Source organism: Acomys minous (assembly GCF_964271855.1).
Source record: "Acomys minous genome assembly, chromosome: 14".
NCBI lineage: Eukaryota > Metazoa > Chordata > Mammalia > Rodentia > Muridae > Acomys > Acomys minous.
This window is the reverse complement of record NC_140496.1, coordinates 97156630-97177364: the sequence shown is the minus strand read 5'-3', so window position 1 is coordinate 97177364 and position 20735 is coordinate 97156630. Positions and strand designations below refer to the sequence as shown.

The window sequence follows — 20735 nt, the reverse complement described above, 5'->3', positions numbered from 1 at the left end:
GGGAAGGAGGCGGTGGCCGCGGCCGTCACGTGCGCCGGCAGCCGCCAAGTGAGGCCGCTTTTGCGACGCGGTGACAGCCAAATGGTGCGACAGGACGAGCTGCCGCCGCGGCCGCTGCGCCCCGCACCGAGAGCTCCTAGGCGGCTCCCGGCGTCGCGCAGAAGGAGCGGCTAAGGGAACAGAGTCCGGCGGGCGGCGGCGGCGGCGGCGGCGGCGGCGGTGGCGGCGGCGGGCGGCGAGGGGAGCCGCGCCGAGGGCCCTCGCTCCCCGCCGCTCTCCATGAGCCGCGCCTGCAGCCGGGCCGCGCCTCCATGAGTCCCTAGCTGCTGCTGCTGCTGTTGCTGCTGCTGCTTTTTCTCTCCGGTCCTCACCCCCCGCCCGGCTCCCGTCCCGCCTTCTCCCTCCGCCGCGCTGCTGGCCGCCTTCAAGGTGCGGAGCCCCGAGCGGAGCGCCATGGCGTCCAACCCCGACCGGGGGGAGATCCTCCTCACCGAGCTGCAGGTAAGGGCCGCGGCGGGCCTGCGGGAGCGCCGGACGAGGGGGCTCCGGGGAAGGCGGCCCGGGGCGGAGGGCGTCGGGGACGCCGCGTACCGCGCCCCTGGCCCGCTAAGTGCGGAAACTCTTCGGGGTGTCAGTCCGGAGCCGCTTCCCGACGCCCGGGACCCGGTCTCCCGCGCGCTACCGTGGGGGGGGGGCTGCACCGGGCGGAGGGACCCCCCCCCACGTCCCCGCGGGCGGGGCCGTGTGCTCGCCTGGGTCCCCCCCCCCGGTGTCACCGCCCAGCCCCCCCTCCCACCCACCCCCCAGCCCCGCTCCCTAACTCCTTTGAATGACTCCCAGGCTGTGGGCGGTTCCCTCCCCTTCCCCTCAGACTGCACAAAGAGCGCCCCCAGAACTTCAGCCCCGGAGGACTGGCTCCGAAGTGATGGCCTCGCTCCGCCAGCCCTCTTCAGGTGACGAGTGCCTTTAGGGTACTGAGCTGGCCGCGTCTTTTCTTCGATTTCCCTTTTTAACTCAGTGAAAGATCGGTGGTCCCTCCGATGGCTCCCCGTGCTCAGATCCGGAAGTTCAGATACTGATGCTTTTTTTCCTCCCCTCCAGACTTTCATTTTTCCCTCCTGTTTAGTTACAAGAGAAAGAGCTACAGAAGTTGTTTATAAACCAGAGAACAGTTCATTAAGTGAAAACGTTAGGCAGCACATGTTCCTCAGAAGATAACAAAATAGATCCCGTAATTAGTGGAGTCCGTGTGGAAGCAATATTATTCTTTACTATTTCCAGCTAAATATTAGATCGGGTTTTGTTTTGAGATCTCTGTGGACTAGTTTACACTGTTGGTTATTTTTCAGTACTTTGGAGTATTCAAGAGAGGTTTACATCTGGACTAAAATTTTGTCTCGAAACTGGTTTTGGTTTGTTTTTTAATGTATTTATATATTCGGTACTCAAAGATGAGAGGTGAGAACTGAAACACATTTCTTTTTTTGTTTTTGTTTTTGTTTTTGTTTTTTCGAGACAGGGCTTCTCTGTGTAGCCTTGGCTGTCCTGGACTCGCATTGTAGACCAGGCTGGCCTTGAATTTACAGGGTTTCATCTGCCTCTCTCCCAAGTGCTGGGATTAAAGGCGTGCACCACCACCGCCCCGCTGAAACACATTTCTTTAGGAAAAGTTAGGGGAGTTATCTTTTTTTTTTTTTTTTGAACAACTGCATTAGAAGATCGATTCTTTATGATGACAAAATTACTCGTTGTTTCTAGTGTAAATTTCTTTTGGAAATGCATTTCTTTCTAGATTTCAGTATACCATAATCCTGGTCTATTGGGCAATCTCAGGTGTAGGCTTGAATGCATTGCTGTGATAGTTTGTATATCTTAAAAACGAGACACTTCAGCAGGGTGCATTAACACACCTCTGCACATGGAATCCTTGGGAAATACAAAGTCGAATTTCCTGTCATTTGAAAACGTCACCATATAATGCCTTAACTATAATTAGGTTTTCGTAAGCTGCTCTTCACAGCACTAATTTGCTAACCGAATAGATTTTTCTTGTTGTTGTTTAATTTACATGCTTCTAAAAGGAAGATGTCCTGATGTTTTTGTAAGTAGCATATATTGCCTTATTTTGAAACGTGAAAAGCACACTTTGATTTTGATTGAAAAAAACGCCATTATAACGACAGCATTTTTCTCATCAATGGTGTTAGAATTATAAAGTGCATGGGATCCTTGTATTTTCTGGAGGTTGACATAAGTGGCACTTGTTTTGGCATTTTAACAAAACATTTTTATATTTATTAAGTTATATTTAGGACATTTTTTGTTAGTAAGGTCAATTTGGAAGTAACAAGGAAGCAAATTAAAGAATGAAAAAGGTTTAAATATAACGATTTGAAAAGTGGAAACAAAGTAAGGAACACCTGATGGAGCTATGCATTATAATAATAAAGTATACCTTCCTCTGGAAAAAAATAATAGTTCTTATTAAGTGGTACCTTAATAATAACCTTTACATTGTCAGTATACATCTAGGACATTTTTCTTGGTTTATTGTACTCTGAGTTCTCATAAGTCATTACATTTAAAGTTTATCATGTTTATTAAAATATTTATATCATATATATCATCACTTAAGATACATAATTGTAAAATTTACTTCATTTATTCAAATATTTGTTTCATTTAGTCATGAAACAAATGTATATTGACTCAATGTTTGTCAAAAGTTTATTCTGAGTCAGTTTTTTAAGCTTATAAATTGTTTGAGTGTAGACTGAAAACTAGTTTCTTAATGTGCTATCTGCCAAACACACTTAAATATTTAATTATTAAGTAATATAACCAATTTAAAACGTGTTTAATGGCTAAACACTGTTATCTTACATATCTTAGGAATACTGTTTCACTTTAGATATTAATTATAATGTCAATGAAATATTTAAACACACATCCAGTTTCTTTTTTAATCATGCTGTAGAATTTGAAATACGTTGCTAGAGCTGGACCTAGAATTGACTTGTTAATAACCTTTGCTTCTATAAATCTGAAATGCATTATTTTGTCTTCATACTTACTGTAATTTGTTTGTAACATTTTTAACTCTTGATAATAATACGGAGGCTTATTAATCAAGGAAACATTAATAGTGTACACAGTAACTTTGATGGCCAGTGACTTGAAGGTATAAGGAAGAATATTTGTTAAAATAAAAAATAAAAACACCCTGTTTGCAGATTTAAACTTTATTGGCAATTTCTAGTTTTTATATAATGATATTCTTAATTTTTTTTCATTTGAAGCATATCAGGAAACTTTCTTTTGTGAGGCCAACAAAACCTAAATTTTATCTCTGAGGAAACTAGGATCAATGAAAAGGATAGAGAATTTCCAAATGGCTATTGCAATAATTTTCGAGAATATGGAATCAAATATTTAAAAAATAATTTTAATAACATCATCAAAGTTCCTGGTGAGGAGTTTGCTTGGGTAAAGGAAGCTTGCTCAAGTGAAAAGTTATGGTAGATACTTAGCTTTCAATTACAGATGCTGATGTCAATCAGTTGACTATCTACCATAACTGTATTGAAGGATCGAAACATGGCAAGATGATTTTCGCTTTCTAGAATAGCACAGATAATATTTGTACTGGTAGAAAATTTCATGAAAATACAAATAGAATTATTTGCCACATATCAAACATTGTTCTTAGGTATCTTATGTACCTTATTTGATACCCACAAAAATCTAACAGGATTTGGTGTGTTAGTTCTATTTTATGAATTAGAAAATTAACCTCAAGAGTCTTAAGTTGTTGGGCATGGTGGCATATGCCATTTATTTCAGCACTCAGGAGGCAGAAGCAGGATAATTGCTGTGAATTCAAGGACTGGCCAGGGCTAAATAGTGAGATGCTGCCTCAAAAGAAAAAGACAGGAAACTAACCAAACAACGAACAAGAATGTTAAGTAAATTTCACATGGTTACACTGTTAAATCTGAATCTGAACTCTGCTCTTTGTGTTTTCAGTTACATCATTAAGTTATCTCAGTTCTTTGGACTCATATACGTTTTGTATTCCATTGTTGTATTTCAGTTTCTAAAAATTGGTCCAAATGTTGTTGGTCAGAGTTACCTTTAATGTAAACTTTAAGATCCCACTAGAGTCAGGAACAATGGCTGTCATGCTTCGTTTGGTAGCATGTGTTAACCATGCTTTATTAGTGTCAAATAGAGGGCATAACAATACAAACAACCTTTTCCACGTTCTCTTCACTTAACAACAACTGTTTCTGATGAGAGGCATCAATTCATTTCTCAAATTACTATTCATAAGTTAAATTTTAAGTTAGTGCATAGCCTAGTTCTGTGTTGGCACTTAGGTGCTCAGTATAGTAGTAAGAAGGCTCCATTTTTTTTTAACCAATGAGTACTGTCCTAATCATTTTATAAGAAATTCATTATAGTTATTGTCATATGCAATTACACTAAACCCTTGTATCCTTGGGTTCTTCATTCATGGATTCAGCCCAAAGCCTCTACCGCTAAAGGCCTGGATCTCTGACTTTGAGGTGAACCTAGTCTACATAAACTTCCAGGAAAGCCAGAGCTACATAGAGAGGCTAATAGTCTCAAAAAGGTGTGGGGCAGAAGTAGATGAATGGCTTAGTGGCTGGGAGCACAGGCTGCTTTTCCAAAGGACCCAGGTACAATTTCCAGCATCCACATGGCAGCTCACAGCTATCTGTAACTCCACCTCCAGGGAATTTGACACCCTCAGACATACATGCAGACCAAACACCAATTTTAAAAAAATTAACTGCATCTGAGCTGAGCAAGCACATTTTTTTCTTGTCATTCCCCAAACAATAAAGCATTTGCATATTTATATATGCTTTGTAAACCAGGCTGGCCTCTCACTTACAGAGATCTTCCTGCCTCTACCTCCCTGAGTCCTGGGATTACAGGTGTGAGCCATCACGCCTGGCTTGCATTTGCATTTTATTAAAGGATATATGTAGATGATACTGCAAATAAAATTATTCTTTGAAGTCAATAGAGAATTCATTCCATGACACCTCTAGATCTCAGAATTTGTAGATGCTTAAGTCTTGTATGTGAAGTGGCATAGTATCTGCATATAACTTACTAATCTTCCCCTTTGACTTCATTACACGCTTGTTAAAGTGCTGCATTTTAAAGATGAACTGACACAAAAATTATACAGTATTGATAGTAGAGTATATCCATTTAAAAGATTTGCAATGACTACTTTGCCCAATTAGTGAAAGGTTTACTGCCTAGGCATATAGACATTTTAATTTATTGGAAAGTAATTATGACAGACTTTGGATTTATTTTTGGTTATAGATTTGCTACCTACTATGCTAATGTGAGCTAAGTAGCATGTGTTTTATTCCTAGGTCTTTTTGTTTTCCCTGCCCTGTAGTTACAAAGGGGATGATTATCTGGCTGTTTCAGAGCTTTCATTGAATAAATTACATGTAATTTTTTTCTTTTACTAAACCTCAGGCATACTGTTCTAAATCATTATCTGTCATAATAAGTACTCATGGACCACCACTTTCCCGCTTCCAAATATCTGTGCATTGTTTTCCTCTGTCTCTTGATCCCCAACTTTTCCTCCTTATCAACCCTTCACCAAGAATAATGTGTATTATTCTCTTCCTCATGTATAATTCTACAAAATGTATAATCCTCAAAGCTGTCTTTTACTTTAGTTTTTATATAGTTGGGTTGAATATCATCTTTTAAGTTTGGGTTTCCACCTACTTTTGATAAATTTATCCAAGTTATTACATGTTACTGTAGTCATTCAGTATAACTGCTATATACATCCTTGAGTGGATACCTCCCATTGTTGGATACTTGACTATTTAGTGCTTACTGGTAATTTATTTTTTGTTTTTCATAATTGTGAGTACAGACTGTCTGCACTGTCTCCACATGTTTCCAGTACATGTGTATGAAAGAGCTGAAAGTATATGTAGAGGCTCACTTGCTGCTTTACATAGTAGGAGATGTTTTTAGCATTAAGAAGTGACACTGAACTTCCATTGGGCTTCTGTGAATTTATAATCATGCCAACAAACACATGAGAATAAAGGTCCTTTTGCTCTCTTTCTGCGCCACCTCTCTTTTCAAGACAGGATTTCTCTGTGTAGCTGCAGCTGTTCTGGAGCTCACTCTATAGACCAGGCTAGCTTCGAACTCAGAGATCCACCTGCTTCCGCCTTCCAGATGTTAGGATTAAAGGTGTGCACCACCACCGCCTGACAACGATCTATCTTTTTCAACACTTGATATTGTAATTTTTAATGATGATAAGTCAAAAGGCCATAATATATTGTCTCTTGATCTTGATGTTTCCTGGATCTCGTGATACAGGATATTTCATTTTTAAAATTTTATCTTTATTACTTTAATTATGTGTAGGTGTGTGTGTGTGTGTGTGTGTGTGTGTGTGTGTGTGTGTGTTTGATGTGGGTATGTGCATTGGAGTGCAGGTGCCCACAGAGGACAGAAAAGAGCATTTGGATCCTCCGGAGCTGGAGTTGTCAGCCTTCTGACTTGGCTGCTGCTGGGACCAACTTGTGTCTGCTGGAAGAACAGCAAGTGTGTCCTTTGTGCTTTCCTCTTTCTTTTTTTCTTTCTTTCTTTCTTTTTTTTTTTTTTTTTTTTTTTTTTTGGCTTTGTTTGGTTTTTCCAAGACAGGGTTTCTCTGTGTAGCCTTGGCTGTCCTAGACTCACTTTGTAGACCAGGCTGGACTCAAACTCACAGCAATCCACCTGCCTCTGCCTACCTGAGTGCTGGGATTAAAAGCCTGCGCCACCACGCCCTATACTGCTGAGCCATCTCTCCAGCCCCGTTGGAAGATTTCTTTTTGTTTTTTGGCCTTTTATGTTTTTTCAATTGAATTCCTTTTCTTCCCTTGCCAAATTTTCCTCCTCCTCTTCCTCCTCCTCCTCTTTTTTTAAAAATTGATTTGCAAGAGTTATTTACATTCTTTATGCTAAATACCTACATATAATGAGTATCTTCTTTGAGTTTCTAAAATGTTACTTTCAGTTTAGTAGGTTTAGGAGGAACAGTTTTAAGTGTTTTACCATTTTGGGAAATACTCAGAATCATTCTGGTCAACAGGCTTGCAGTTATTATCTGTTGCAGATTTGTCATAAAAAATAGCTTAATTTATGTTCTGTGGATTTGTAAACTTTCCAAATGAAAAGCCCAAGGCAGCTGTATAAAACATTGCACATCTCACACATGCTAGGCACTTAAATATTAGTTAGCTTAGAATAATTGTGGAAACATATAAATAATGAAAATAATTTATGTGAATAGTTTATCAACTGTTCATTTTTCCTTTCCATTTCTTTTAAATTACTTATTACTGTTATTTGTCATCATTAATACTAACTCTTATGTTTAGTGGACAGTATACCTCAAGTATATAATTTTGAATCAGTTATTCACATAACTTACCAATTTATTTCTGGATTTGTTCAGATTTAATATTGAATATAAAACAAAAAATGTTATTCATTATCACAATTTACTAATATTTGCAAACCTAGAATCCTAATGGCAATTTTTGTGTTTGTTGTCATAGCCATTACTAATTTTACCAAAGTTAAACAGTAGAGATTTCCTAACTACTGTCACCACATGTAAACATAGCTTCCCCTATTAGCATTCTCATCAGAATAGTATGTCTATTGCAGTTGATTAATGTGTATTAATATAGCATTTTTGTTCAAAGTCCATATTCTACATTAGGCTTACTTTTGGTATTGTACGATTTGATAACACATGTTTACCATTCTCTTAGGGTTTCTATTGCTGTGGTGAAACACCATGACCAAAACTAACTTGAGTAGGAAAGGATGTATTTTAATTACACTTCTGTATCACAGTTTATATTAAAAGGAAGTTCACATCAAAAGAAGTCAGGGTAGAAACCTGGAGACAGGAGCACAAACAGGCCATGGAGGAGTGCTGCTTACTCACTTGCATTTCATGGTTTGCTTAGTTTCTGCTTTCTCATAGAACTCAAGACCATCTGTTCAGGAATGGGACCATCTACAATGGCTGGGCCCTCCCACATCAATCACAAATTAAGAAAATGCCCCACAGGCTTGCCTACAGCCCGAGCTTATGGAGGCATTTTCTCAATGGAGGTTCCTCCCTCTCAGGTGACATAGAATTAACTAGTAAACTGTTATCAGATGGTTGAGAGAAGTGGACTGAGAATCCTCTGTGCCTCATCTCGTCATCATTCCCCCTGCTCGCTAGTCCTTGAGAGCAGCTGATCTTGTCACTGTTTTTCTAGCTTTTCTTTCCCAGAATGGCATGGTTAAGTCATTCATTATTTTGTGGCCTTCTCACATTTGCTTTTTTAAAAAAGTAGTAATGTGCACTTATGATTTGAAAATCTTTTTTTTTCTTTTCTTTTTTCTTTTTAGGTAGGATCTTATGTATCCCACACTGACTTCAGACTTGCTATGCGGCCTAGGATGACTGATCCTCTTGCCTCCATTTCCCAAGTGCTAGGATTTTGAGTTTGTGCCACTATACCCATTATTATTTTCACTTCTTTTCTTGAATAATATCTTGTTTGAATGTACTACAGTTTGTCCATTCACTTACTAAAGAACATCTTAGTTGTTTTCAATTTATGAAATAATGCATAAACTACTATAATAATCCTTTATAACTGTGTAGGTCCACATTTTCAATTTCCTTGGATAAATACCTTGTATATAACTGTTGGATTGTTTGGTGAGAGTATAATTGGCTTTTTTATTAATTAATTAATGTATTCATTATACATCCTGGTCATAGCCCCCATCCCTTCTCTCTTCCCAGTCCCACCCTCCCCCACTCAGTGTAACAAGTTTTTTCCACTACGAAATCATCCTCCAAATTGATTGCGCTGTGTATGCCCACCCACCTACAAGGAATAAGAGTTTCGGTTTCTTCATGTCCTTCGCAGCACAAAATGATGTCCTTCAGAATTTTAGCTACTGTAATAAGTATAGTATCTCATTTTAATAGTTGATTTTTAAAATATTGAGTAAATATTTGAGCTATCATTTTTTAATGTTCAAACTATAATGTAATCAAACAACCTTATACATTTCAGATAGAGTACTTTTTTTTTTTAATCTGTTATGGTCATGTCTGAATTAGTCTTATTTGATCCAGTTTTTTAAGTTAGACTTGAAGCTGTATAATATTAGGTATATAAGAGTGATGCATGAAGTTATCCTTACTTAATTTGTAGTTTACTGTTCCTTGTAATAGTAATTTGTGTTTTGCCATTTTATTTGTTAAAATCGTGCCAGTAAAGATGATTTTTAGCTTCTTTCTTGACTCCTGTAATATTTACCAATTATAGCTCTAACTTTACATTCTTCTAAGTGCAACCCATTCCTGCTCCTTTGTAATCAAGAACTCACTTACCTTGTCATTGCCTCTGTGAGTGACATGTGATAGGCCACAGTGCATCTTACTTAGCGCTCTTTCTCTTTAAACTTTGAGATTCAGCCCTTCTCTCCGTGCCCTAGTTCTGCCACATTTTCAGAAGAAATTTGCCTTGCTGTGGGTCTGTTGAGCTGCTCTTTTTCATTCTCTGTAATATCTTTGTTTTATTCTTTGTAGTCTGAGGTTTTCAGTCTCCTCTGCTTTATTGCCTGAAAATAAGTTCATGTCTCTTCTTTATTTTTTCTTTTTCTTTTTTTGTTTTTGTTTTTCTTTTCCCTCACTGTAGCCTTGGCTGTCCTAGAATCCCTTTGTAGACCAGGCTGTCCTCAAACTCACAGGGATCTGCCTCCCTGAGAGCTGGGATTAAAGGAGCCTCTGCTCCTCGCTCTATGTCTCCTGTTTGTATTAGACTTTAAATACCATGATTCCTCAAACTACTTTTATAATCACAGTCATTTAAAGAAGTTCCTTTACTACCTTTATCTTTGCTTTCCACTTAAGTTTTTTTTTTTTTTTTTTTTTTTTTTTTGGGTTTTTGAGGCAGGGTTTCTCTGTAGCTTTGGCTACTCTGGACTCTGTAGACCAGGCTGGCCTTGAACTCACAGAGATCTGCCTGCTTCTGCCTCCCGAGTGCTGGGATTACAGGTGTGCGCCACTGCGCTTGGCTTATTTAACTCATGTAAATATGACTTCTGTATCAACTATTAAAATTATTCTCTGTTTCTTCTATTCTATTCTTCTGTTTCTAATCCTTAGGGAAAATTGATATTACATCAACCTCCTGGAATGTTCACGTTGAGGCTTTGGTGACCCCGCGCAAACCTGGTTTTATATATATGTACACACACACATACACAAGCCTATGGTTAAGTGTGTGTGTGTTTTACAGGACGATCTTCATCCAAGGGTTTAAGGGAGAACCAGGTCCCTAGAGTGCTGAGCAGTAACCTGGATGCCTCCCTCCCTTCTCGCCTTCTTTTCTTCTCTCTTTCATTCCACTTCCTTTTATCTCTAATTTTACAATCCAGTGCCCAGCCACTCCATGGCTAACTGACCTGTGTGCTCTGGCCAGTTTCTGAGAAGGGGCCGGAGGCTGGGAAAAAGTCCCTGTGTTTAAACTCAGTAACTTTCTTCTTCTATTTTCTGGCTCTGGTCAATTCTTCTAGACCTTTCTCTGTCTGAAGCTAGGGCATACCAAACTATTTGCAGATGTATGAACCACATTTTTCTTTGTACTTTTGTGCCTTTACATATGATGCTTCTAGTTTTGAGAACATTAATACTGTCTTCATGAATAGTATTTGTAAATTGGGCAATCCTGTAAACTAAGAATTATATTCACGTAGAATTAAAAAGTTTAGAGTCTTCCCACTTTCCCTCCCCCTGGTTGACATTCTTTGGCAGGGTATCATTAGGTAGTCCATGGTGTCCTCAGGTTCGCATTCCTACCTCAGCTTCCTCAGAACTGAGATTACAGGCGTGCACAACCATTTACATAAGTGAATTTAGTGACCATGTGCAAAACAGGATATTCACAATCTTACAGCTTCTGTCATGTCTCACTTAGTATAATTGTTAAATTATGTCACTATCATTTTACACACTTTACGGACCTTGCACCTGGCATACTGCTAATGCTCAGTAAATGCCCAGAATAAGTAATGTAATTGTTTTCAGTCTTACCATACGTCTCTAAATTTTTAAAATTTGTTCTTGTTGATTATGCTAGCAGTGCGGTCCTTTTTATTAGTTACTAATCCTAGCTTCTTCAGTTGACTCTTACACTGCAGTACTTTGAAATCATTTGCTCCTGCAACTCTGCCTTGGTATTCTACTTCACCTTTTTACTCCTCCAGCTACGCCTAAGGTACCTGATACATAGTGCATTCAACTCTTCCCTCGTCAGGTGTAAATATTAAGATAGGTTCATTTTGCTGGGCATGGTGACACACTCTGCAGTCCCAACACTCAGAGGTGAGGCAACAGCACTGAGATTTGAAGATTAGCCCAGGCTACACAGCGATAGCTTGAGTTACAGGCTGCCTAAAGTCTAGATAATTGATCCTGTTTTATAGATTTTTACTACCTTATCTTTTTTCTTTTGTTTTATAGAGGAGATGATAGTGAAGATAGCTATCTTAATGTGTAGATATTTTCTTGACTTTATTTAAAAAAACAGCAAGCTGAATGTGTTTGCATGCATAATTGTCTTCTGTTATATAAAGAATTTCTAGGATTGAACATTCATTGAAGAATTTAAGGTACTTAATTTATTTGTGCATTGCAAAACATGAACTGTACCACCACTTGTAGACTCCACGAATCTGCTTAAATAAGTTCATAGCCTGCCTTTGCCGTTTTTTCAGAGACTTTTAAACACTTTGTCTTTTTTTTTTTCCCCCCCTTTGGCTTTTCAATACAGGGTTTCTCTGTGTAGCCTTGGCTGTCTTGGATTCGCTTTGTAGACCAGGCTGGCCTCGAACTCACAGTGATCCATCTGCTTCTGCTCAAGCTCCAACTGCTCTGCGATTAAAGGTGTGCAGCACCATGCCTGGCTCATTTTGTCAATTTGAAGTAAGACTGTATGCTGCTACAAATTACAAAAGGTCCTGAACATTTTTTTTTGTATGACAGAAAAAGGTTTGTAGCAATATTCTAAATATTAGTAAGTAATATGAGCTCTGTAATTGAATATACTTGAGCTTTGATGTGCAAATTATACTAAGTGCCAGTTTCTTATTTTGCATAATTGAATTTCTATTTTGTTTCTACATAAACCATGTCTTTATACTTCAACATCAAGAGAATGTTTATTTTACTACACATTTTTGTTCTAGTTTGAGTCTTCACTGTGTTGAAACCTCGTAGAAACTGCACAAAACTCTATACGTAGTGTTGGTTTGCCATTTTTAAGTGTTGTCTTACAAGGGCTGGAGAGCTGGCTCAGTGGTTAGAGAGCACTTGTTGCTAGCACACACATGGTGGCTCACAACCATCTGTAACTCCAATTTCAGGGTATCCAACACCCTTTTGTGACTTTCATGGTCACCAGAGATGCAGCTGATGCACATACATTATATATGCAAGCAAAATACTCATAATATAAATCTCTAGTGTAAACTAAAAAGGGAATTGTCTTAGTAACCAATGGAGGATCTTGAATACTATATATAAAACATGGACTTTGCTTTATCAAATTGCTAAAAGATGGATTCATTAAAGCTGGCAGAGTGATAGCACAATGGTTTGTTAATTATACTACAGTGGTTATAGATAGCCACTAGTATTGGTTATAAAATTTATCTTATACAAAATGAGAATCATGTGGAAAAATATTAATAGTAATATTTGGTATTTGTAATGACATTTGTAGAATGTTCTTGAATTACAAAAAACTTTGATGTGCAATTTTTACACATGTTCATCGTAGGTTTTTGAAGATATATCTTTGTTTCTGTGTAGCTTATGTTGTCCTGGAATTCACTTTGTAGCCCAGGCTACAGGTCTTGAATTTTGTTGTATTAGTCCTCTTGCCTCGGCCTTCTAAGTGTTTAGGCTACACGAGTCAACTACTGCTCCTGGCTGCATTCTTAAGCCACCTCTTTGTTAGGTTGAAGAGGTAATTGGGACCAATCTGTAGGTTTGTATTTATTTAGTCAAAGTCGCCTTTAACCTCAACCTCTAGCTTCTGGCACCTCTCATTAAAGTTTTCTATATAATTCTATTATTACCACTGTGTAGGGTTTTTTGTTTTCAGTCTATCTTTAAAACCTAGGATTTTTCAAGGATACATTCTAATCTTGTTCATTTTTAGAGCTTTTAAAAATATCTAAAATATTTAAAATTTTCAAATATGTTAAAAATGATTGTGAAAAAATACCTTTTTCAGGAGAACTGAAAATGAGTATAAAAATTTGCCACCTGCTCATGATAGCATTAAAGTTATTTGACATGGTTAATAGTGGCATAAAAATTACTAATCCTTGTTTATAATTTATATAAAATTTAAAAGTCATTTGAAGAAGCTACTACAAATGAAGTTAGATGTTTTCTGTATTTATAAATTAAATTATATGTACATTAAAAGAGGCCCGACCTGTTACACAGTGTACAGACTTACAAAGCATTTTATTTTGCTCATGATTCTGGTAGCTGTTGGGTTTGTACACACAATGGCAGCGTCCTAACAGGTGATCCCCAGGCTATACCACAGCTCCTTCATGATGGTGGAGAAGCAGAAAGGGACCTTGGGCGCCTGCAGAAGGGCCAGCATATTTGGAGTGGACTCGTTGTATAACAACCAGCTCTCATTAGTCACAGGACGCAGAAGACTCACTCTTCGTTACCTTGTTTGCTTGCCCTCAGCACTACTCACTAGGCCTGAGTTTTCATCACATGAACCTTTGGGAGACAATTCAAAGTGTAGCAGGAAATAAAGATCTTTCAGTGATAAGTGTTTAAATAAAAAAAAGATATTTTCAAATTCAAGAGTAAATTCATTTTTACTTGGCATTTAACAAGCTTTTGTAAACCATTTAAAAGTAATCTTTATTCTTGAGGATTTTATGTAAGTGTGCAATGAAATATCATTTCCACCTTCCATTTCCACCTCCAGTGCCCCAAACCTCTCCCAGCTTGTGAGCCATTGTTTTTCTTTCTTGGAAATATCTTAATACTCAGGGATCCTAGAATTTCAGAATTAAATACAGAGTAATAAGGAAAAGGATGACTTATGTTATTTTCTTGTATTAATTTTATCCTGGCAGATGCAGTATTTTTCTTAATGGTGCTATTTCCATTCTTACCCTCATTTTTTCCTTCCTGCTCTTTAAACCTGAGAGCCATGCTTTTTATTATGCCCTTCCACTAAAGTTGTCTTTTAAGGAAGGAAAGTTACTGTATGTAATTTCATTTTTGTTTTGTCTTGTTGTTCCTGTTGCTCAATATGTGATGTGCTAAAAGCCAGCTTTGTTGTCAGTGCCTAAAAACAATGAAACAAAAAGGAACTAAGCAATAGGAACTCCTCTGAAATTCAGCTATCATTTTTATTTAAATTTATGTCATCTAGACTGGGGGATTCTGGGAAACGCCGCTATTCTTTCTGTCCAACTGCAGCCTAGCTGGTGATGAGGTGTAGATGTCTGGAACTGTCTGTGTTTGTTCTTTGAGTACATCTGACATTTCTACCCATGAGAAGCACTTCATTTCCTTTGTTGACTTTAGGTTTTTGTTACGTATTCTGTAAAAAGTACTCGGTCAAATTAGGAACCCTGTGAACTGAATGTGAATGTGGCTCAAGACATTACTGTGCACTGCTAAAGATTTTATAGATACTGAATGTAAGCTTCATTAACTTTGTGAAGTAGTATTTTTTTTTAAAATTTAACTTGGCTTATTGGAACTTTGTTTTATAAACTTGAATTTTTAAAAACTTTTTTGTTCTGCAGTAGCACGTGGTTTAAAAAACAAATGCTGGCCAAATGTGGTGTGCTTTTAATCCCAGCACTCTGGACGCAGAGGCAGGCAGCTTGGTGAATTTGATTGAGACCAGCTTGGTCCATATGGGGAGTTCCAGGCCAACCAGGGATGTAATGTGAGACTGTTTAAAAAAAAAAAAAAGACAAAAACAAAACCCCCTGAAAACCTACTATATATCTGTACAAAACACATATATTTATTCTATAAGGTTCTGTTTAAAATATAATTTAGTTTTTGTATTTTTACTTCAGTAACATTTTTATTAACTAGGACACAAACATAGCCTAGGGCTACACAGGGTCAAGACCATTAACATCACAGTTTTCCACCTCCACATCTTGTCTTCAAGGGGAATAATAACATGTAGGGCTGTCATCTCCTGGCTTAGACTGTTCTGCAGTTAACTTTTTATTTTTTTATTGGTAGGAGTATACTCTGAAATAATAAAAAAGCATTACATGGAAAGTGACTATTGTGTAATCGTTTATTATACCTAGTCATGATCATTTGATGTCTGGTGAGTAGCTCCCAGATAATATGTAGCTATTAAATTTTAAATTAGTTAAATTTAATAAAAAATATTCAATAACCACATTTAGCCAGTGGCTATTATATTAGATAGCCTCAACTTTGATTATCATATAATATCTTTCATAGAAATTTTATAGAACTGTTCTAGAAAATAATTAATTGATTTATTTCAATATTGTCAATTTAGATTAGACAAAAGTCCCTTATAGATTATATTTCTGCTTATCCTTGAAGTAATGTATTAGTATTGCTTGAAAACAAATTATTCAGTTTAAAAATGCTTTCCTAGCTGGCATGGTAGTGCAGGCCTTTAATTCCAGCACTCGGAGGCAGAGGCAGAGGCAGGAGGATCACTGTGAGTTTGAGCCAGCCTGATCTAAAAAGTGAGTCCAGGACAGCCAAGGCTACACAGAAAAACCTTGTCTTGAAAAGCAAAACAAAACGAAGCAAAACGCTTTCCTAAGCCTGGCAGTGGTGGCACATGCCTTTAAACCAACACTCAGGAAGCAGGAGGATCTCTGTGAGTTAAAAAACAACAACAAAAACCCAAACCAAACAAAGCTCTTTCCTACACTGAGGCCTTATGTTTTTCTTTATAGTCCTACTAAAAAGTGTCAATGTTACAGTGGGTTAATTGGTTTGTTGTTGTTTTTGTTGATTGTTTTGATTTTTGAGTATTTTGGGTTTTTTTGTTTGATTCTCAAAACAGGACATTTCTGTGTAGCCCTGGCTGGCCTGGAGCTCAGAGATCTGCCTGCCTCTGCCTCCCGAGTCCTGGGATGAAAGGTGTGTGTACCACTACCTGGCCACATATTACATACAGTTTAACATAATACTTTCAAATGAGAATTGAATGATAGGCATATTTGAGGTTTAGTATATTAAGATAATAAACTCATAGGTTCGTTTGTTTTGAAAATTCATAGAAAAATAGTTTGAGTCTGAAGCAATTTAAGTAGCCATTCTCTTGATGAAGGGAGTAGGGGCTAGTTCTCTATGAGGAACTTCAGGGCTCATCTCAGGTATGTCTAGTGCTCGTCCACACTGCTATCCTAATAGAAATTGTGTATTTTGAGTATTTTTCCTGTCACAGAGACTAAAGTGAAGTATTTTTGGTGAGATCTTAAATGCCATCTTGTGGGAATTAGAACTGGCATATTTGTATCAGTGGGACTGTCTGAAATAATGGATTTGATTGTTTGTTTGTTTTTACTAATAACAGTTTGTTGACTTGACTTGGCTTGGGTTACTTGCAGTAGTTGAGCTAAGAATGTATACAGTTCACAGCTCAGGTCTTTATCTGACCAGAAGCTTTGGTTAGTGAGTTTCATCTTGTTTTCCATTTATTTATTTATTTGTTTATTTATTGGTTTTTCGAGGCAGGATTTCTCTATGTTATCTTGGCTGTCCTAGACTCACTTTGTAGACTTGGCTGGCCTCAAACTCACAGAGATCTGCCTGCCTCTGCCTCCCGAGTTCTGGGATTAAAGGCGTGCGCCACCACCACCCAGCTCATCTTGTTTTTCTTAACTACAATTAAAATTAATGAGTTAATAGTACTACTAGTATAGAGAGAGTATAATTAGCTAATACTAATACTAATGTGGAACAGAGGAAATAGAGGTTTTTTTAGATGTATATATATGCATATATATCTACAAAAATGCCTTCTATTATCAAGAAAAATATTTTTTAAATGGAAATTGACCATTTTTGGTTTTTTGTTTGTTTGTTTTGTTTTGTTTTAGTTTCGCAAGACAGGGTTTCTCTGTATAGCCTTAGCTGTCCTGGATTCACTTTGTAGACTAGGCTGGCCTTGAACTCATAGGGATCTGCCTGCCTCTGCCTCTGCCTCTGCCTCTGCCTTCCAAGTGCTGGCATTAAAGGTGTGCACTATCACGACTAGCAGAAATTGACCATTCTTTGTAGATTTTTTTTTTAAACTATAGAAATAACAGAAACAGCAAATGCCCAATTCATTGAAATGTTTTAAAACCAGAATTTCATAGTTGGCTATTTGACTATTATTAGCATTTTATCTGATTATGCTTGCAGCAGCACTTTTTTCTTTCATCTATAAGCAAGAGTACAGTTCACATATTTAGTAATTTAGAATACATGGCCCCTGCCTTTTCACTCAGTTATGAACAAATTAAGTTTCATGAAATTAAAGCAGACCTATTATCATTTCAGTTGACCTCAGAGAAACTGCTGCTATTAATTTCCAAAGTTGTGTTGTTAAGACTTGTGCATTTGAGTGACTCACTTCTTACTCAGGCATTGCCAACTAAACACCAAATAAAAAGTTTTTATTCGGGACTCCTATTTACATAAAAAGAGCAATTAAGGGCTTACATTGTTAAAAGAAGCTCATAACTAAATGCACCCATAAAGTACACAACTAATGGCTCAGAAAACCAATCTAAATCAACCCTGTTATTTAATAACAGATGTGTAAATGCCCACACAGTATAGAGCTAAAGTCAGAACTCATGGGCAACTAATCAGTCGAAGGTAAAGTTGGTTACATGCATAGAAAATCAGTGGTTGCCACCACACTTGTGCTGTGGGAATTTGTTTCCATGTTACTGCTTTTCAAGACTGTTAAGCAAAGATATGCTGGTAAAACTACACTCACCATTTTAGTGATTAATCTTCATCAAATCAAGTGTTTGCTAGGTACAGAGACTCAACATGTAAATCCTGCATTTGGGAGGCTGAGGTAGGATTGCCTTGAGCTTCAGGTCTGCCAAGGCAATATAGCAAAACCCTGTCTCAAAGGAAACAACAAAACTAGCCAGGTGTGGTGGCACATGCCTTTAGCCCCAGAACTCAGGAAGGCAGAGGCAGGCTAGTCGTGAGTTTCAGGCCAGCCTGGTCTATAAGTGAGTCCAGAACAGCCAAGGCTACACAGAGAAACCCTGTTTCAACAGAATAAAACTAAATGCTTTATAGTGTTTACCGTTGCTGGATATGCTATATTAAACTATGATGTGTTGAAAGAAGTATTGGACCTGTCCATTAACCATTAGAACTACATTGTTCAGCATGCTGCTTGTTGTGCTTGATAGCATTCAGTATGCTAGCCACTAGGCACACACAGTTAGCCCACCTGCAATAAGGCTTAGTGTGACTGAGGCGCGGGATTTGTCAATTTAAAGTTGCATTACATAGACATGTGATTAACACTGTTGGCCCAGACAATGGCACTCTAGATTCTGAGTCCACTTGCTGAGTCTCATGAAAATCTACCCATCGTGATCTAAATGGCAGGCTGCAGAGATGGCTTAGTGGTTGAGAGCACTTGCTGGTAAAGGATGTGAACGTGGTTTCTGGCATTCCCACTGGCGTGGCTCACAACTGCCTGTAACTCAGGTGTCTGAGGATCAGTTGCCCTGTTCTGGCCTCCGTGGACACCTGCATGCACACACACAGATACATACATAAAAATAAATTTAAAACATTTAAATTATATATCTGAAGAGCAGTTAAGTTCAATAATGATGAAATAATGAGAGCTGAATATAGGAAAGCAGGAAAGTGCTCTACTTTTCAGAAGGCTGCCCAGAATCATGTGCTTGTCATTTTTTTTCCTTTTCTGGCAGACAAATTATTTAATAACTGTGGGTGGTCTTGATCTATTTGCTGTATCTAAATTTAGTTTTGTAGAAAAGTTTTGTATTGTTTTTCTATCTGGGAAAAGGCAGCAACAAAGCTGTAAGGGATATGCACTTTTAAAGAGTGGCTGTGCTCTGTGCTGTGCTCTTGCCTGCTGTTTGACCTGGCACACTACTGAGTCACACCTCTGGACGGCCCCAGCCACTCTCATGCTTCATGCTCCTCTTTGGGATGACAGCTTAAGTCGAACAGATACAGAGAAAAGCAATTGAAAACTCAGCAATATGGTTTTAATGTGGTTTGGTTTTTGTTTGTTGCTTTTTTGTTTTGTTTTGTTTTGTTTTTGTTGTTGTTTTTTGGGTATTCAGTAGTTGTTGGCTTTGTTCTTCAAATTATGTTTAATTCTGTACCATTTTTTCAATTTGAAACATTTTGTCCTTTGGTATAAAAGCTATGCTCTTTTAAGAATACAGTATCTTTAAAAAATCTTGAGTAAGACTGGGTGCATTAGTGAATGCCTTTAATCCCAGCACTTTGGAAGCAGAGGAAGGTGGATCTCTTGAATTCCAAGCCAGCATGGTTTACAAAGCAACTTTCAAAACAGCCAGGGCTATCACACAGAGAAACCTTGTCCTGAAAAATACAAAAATAAAAAACAAAAACAAAAAAATATCTTGAATTTGGAAGTATGGCTAATGATCCAGTGCTACTCTGTGCAAAAATCGATTTATTAAAGATGAATTTTTATTAAAATGTCTATGGGAGAGCATTTTCTGGTCATCTTATATAAAAACAAAGTGAAAATTACTCACTGTATTACTATAAAATCTAAGGCATGTAAAAAGTTTCATGATTTAAATCACTGCTTTCTTACTAGTAGTTATTTTTTGTTGTTTGTTTTATTTTCAGAGACAGGCTTTCTCTGTGTACCCTTGGGTGTCCTGGACTCACTTTGGTAGACCAGGCTAACCTCAAAATCACAGGGATCCACCTGCCTCCTCTGCCTCCCAGAGTGCTGGGATTGCAGCCGTGCATGACCACACCTGGCTCTGATAGTTATTTTAGTTACCACTTACTGAACCCCTTTTGTAGATCCATGCATGTGTTGATTTTAATTTATAGTATAAGTAAAAGGTATCTGTTAATTTCTACACTGATTTTTATATAACATTTCTGTCTTCCTTCTGCCTTGTTTGTTTACTGTACAGATTAAATGAAATGTAGCATTTTTATTTTATGTAATTGATCTTAATGAATACTCAGTATTGTTGCTGCCTTAGTTACTTTTTTATTGCTGTTTTAAGACACCATGACCAATGTAACTGATAGAAGAAGAAAGTTTATTAGGGGCTTATGGTTTCCTAGGGTGAGGACCATGGTGATCATTGTGAGGAGCATGTCATCAGGCAGGCATGGCGCTGGGATGGTAGCTGCCCCACAAGCATGAGGTGGAGAGCTAACTGGCAATTGCATGAAGTTTTGAAACCACAGAGCCCACCCCCAAGAGACACAGGTCCTTCCCAAGGCCATGCCACCCAGTCCTTCCCCAGTAGCTCACTAACTGTGGACCAGGCATTCAAATATATGAGCCTTTGAGGGCTGT

General features: G+C 38.1%; 1 protein-coding gene across 1 annotated transcript in view; it reads left to right on the top strand.

Moving 5' to 3' along the window:
• Window positions 1-85: 85 nt before the first annotated feature.
• The window catches only part of PKN2 (protein kinase N2), a 97222-nt gene continuing 76572 nt past the window's right edge, over window positions 86-20735 (top strand). Inside the window, exon 1 of the mRNA XM_084756064.1 lies at window positions 86-501. Within this exon, the coding sequence (XP_084612190.1) occupies window positions 454-501 (48 nt within the window). The 5' untranslated portion in view covers window positions 86-453. The remainder of the gene's footprint in view (window positions 502-20735) is intronic.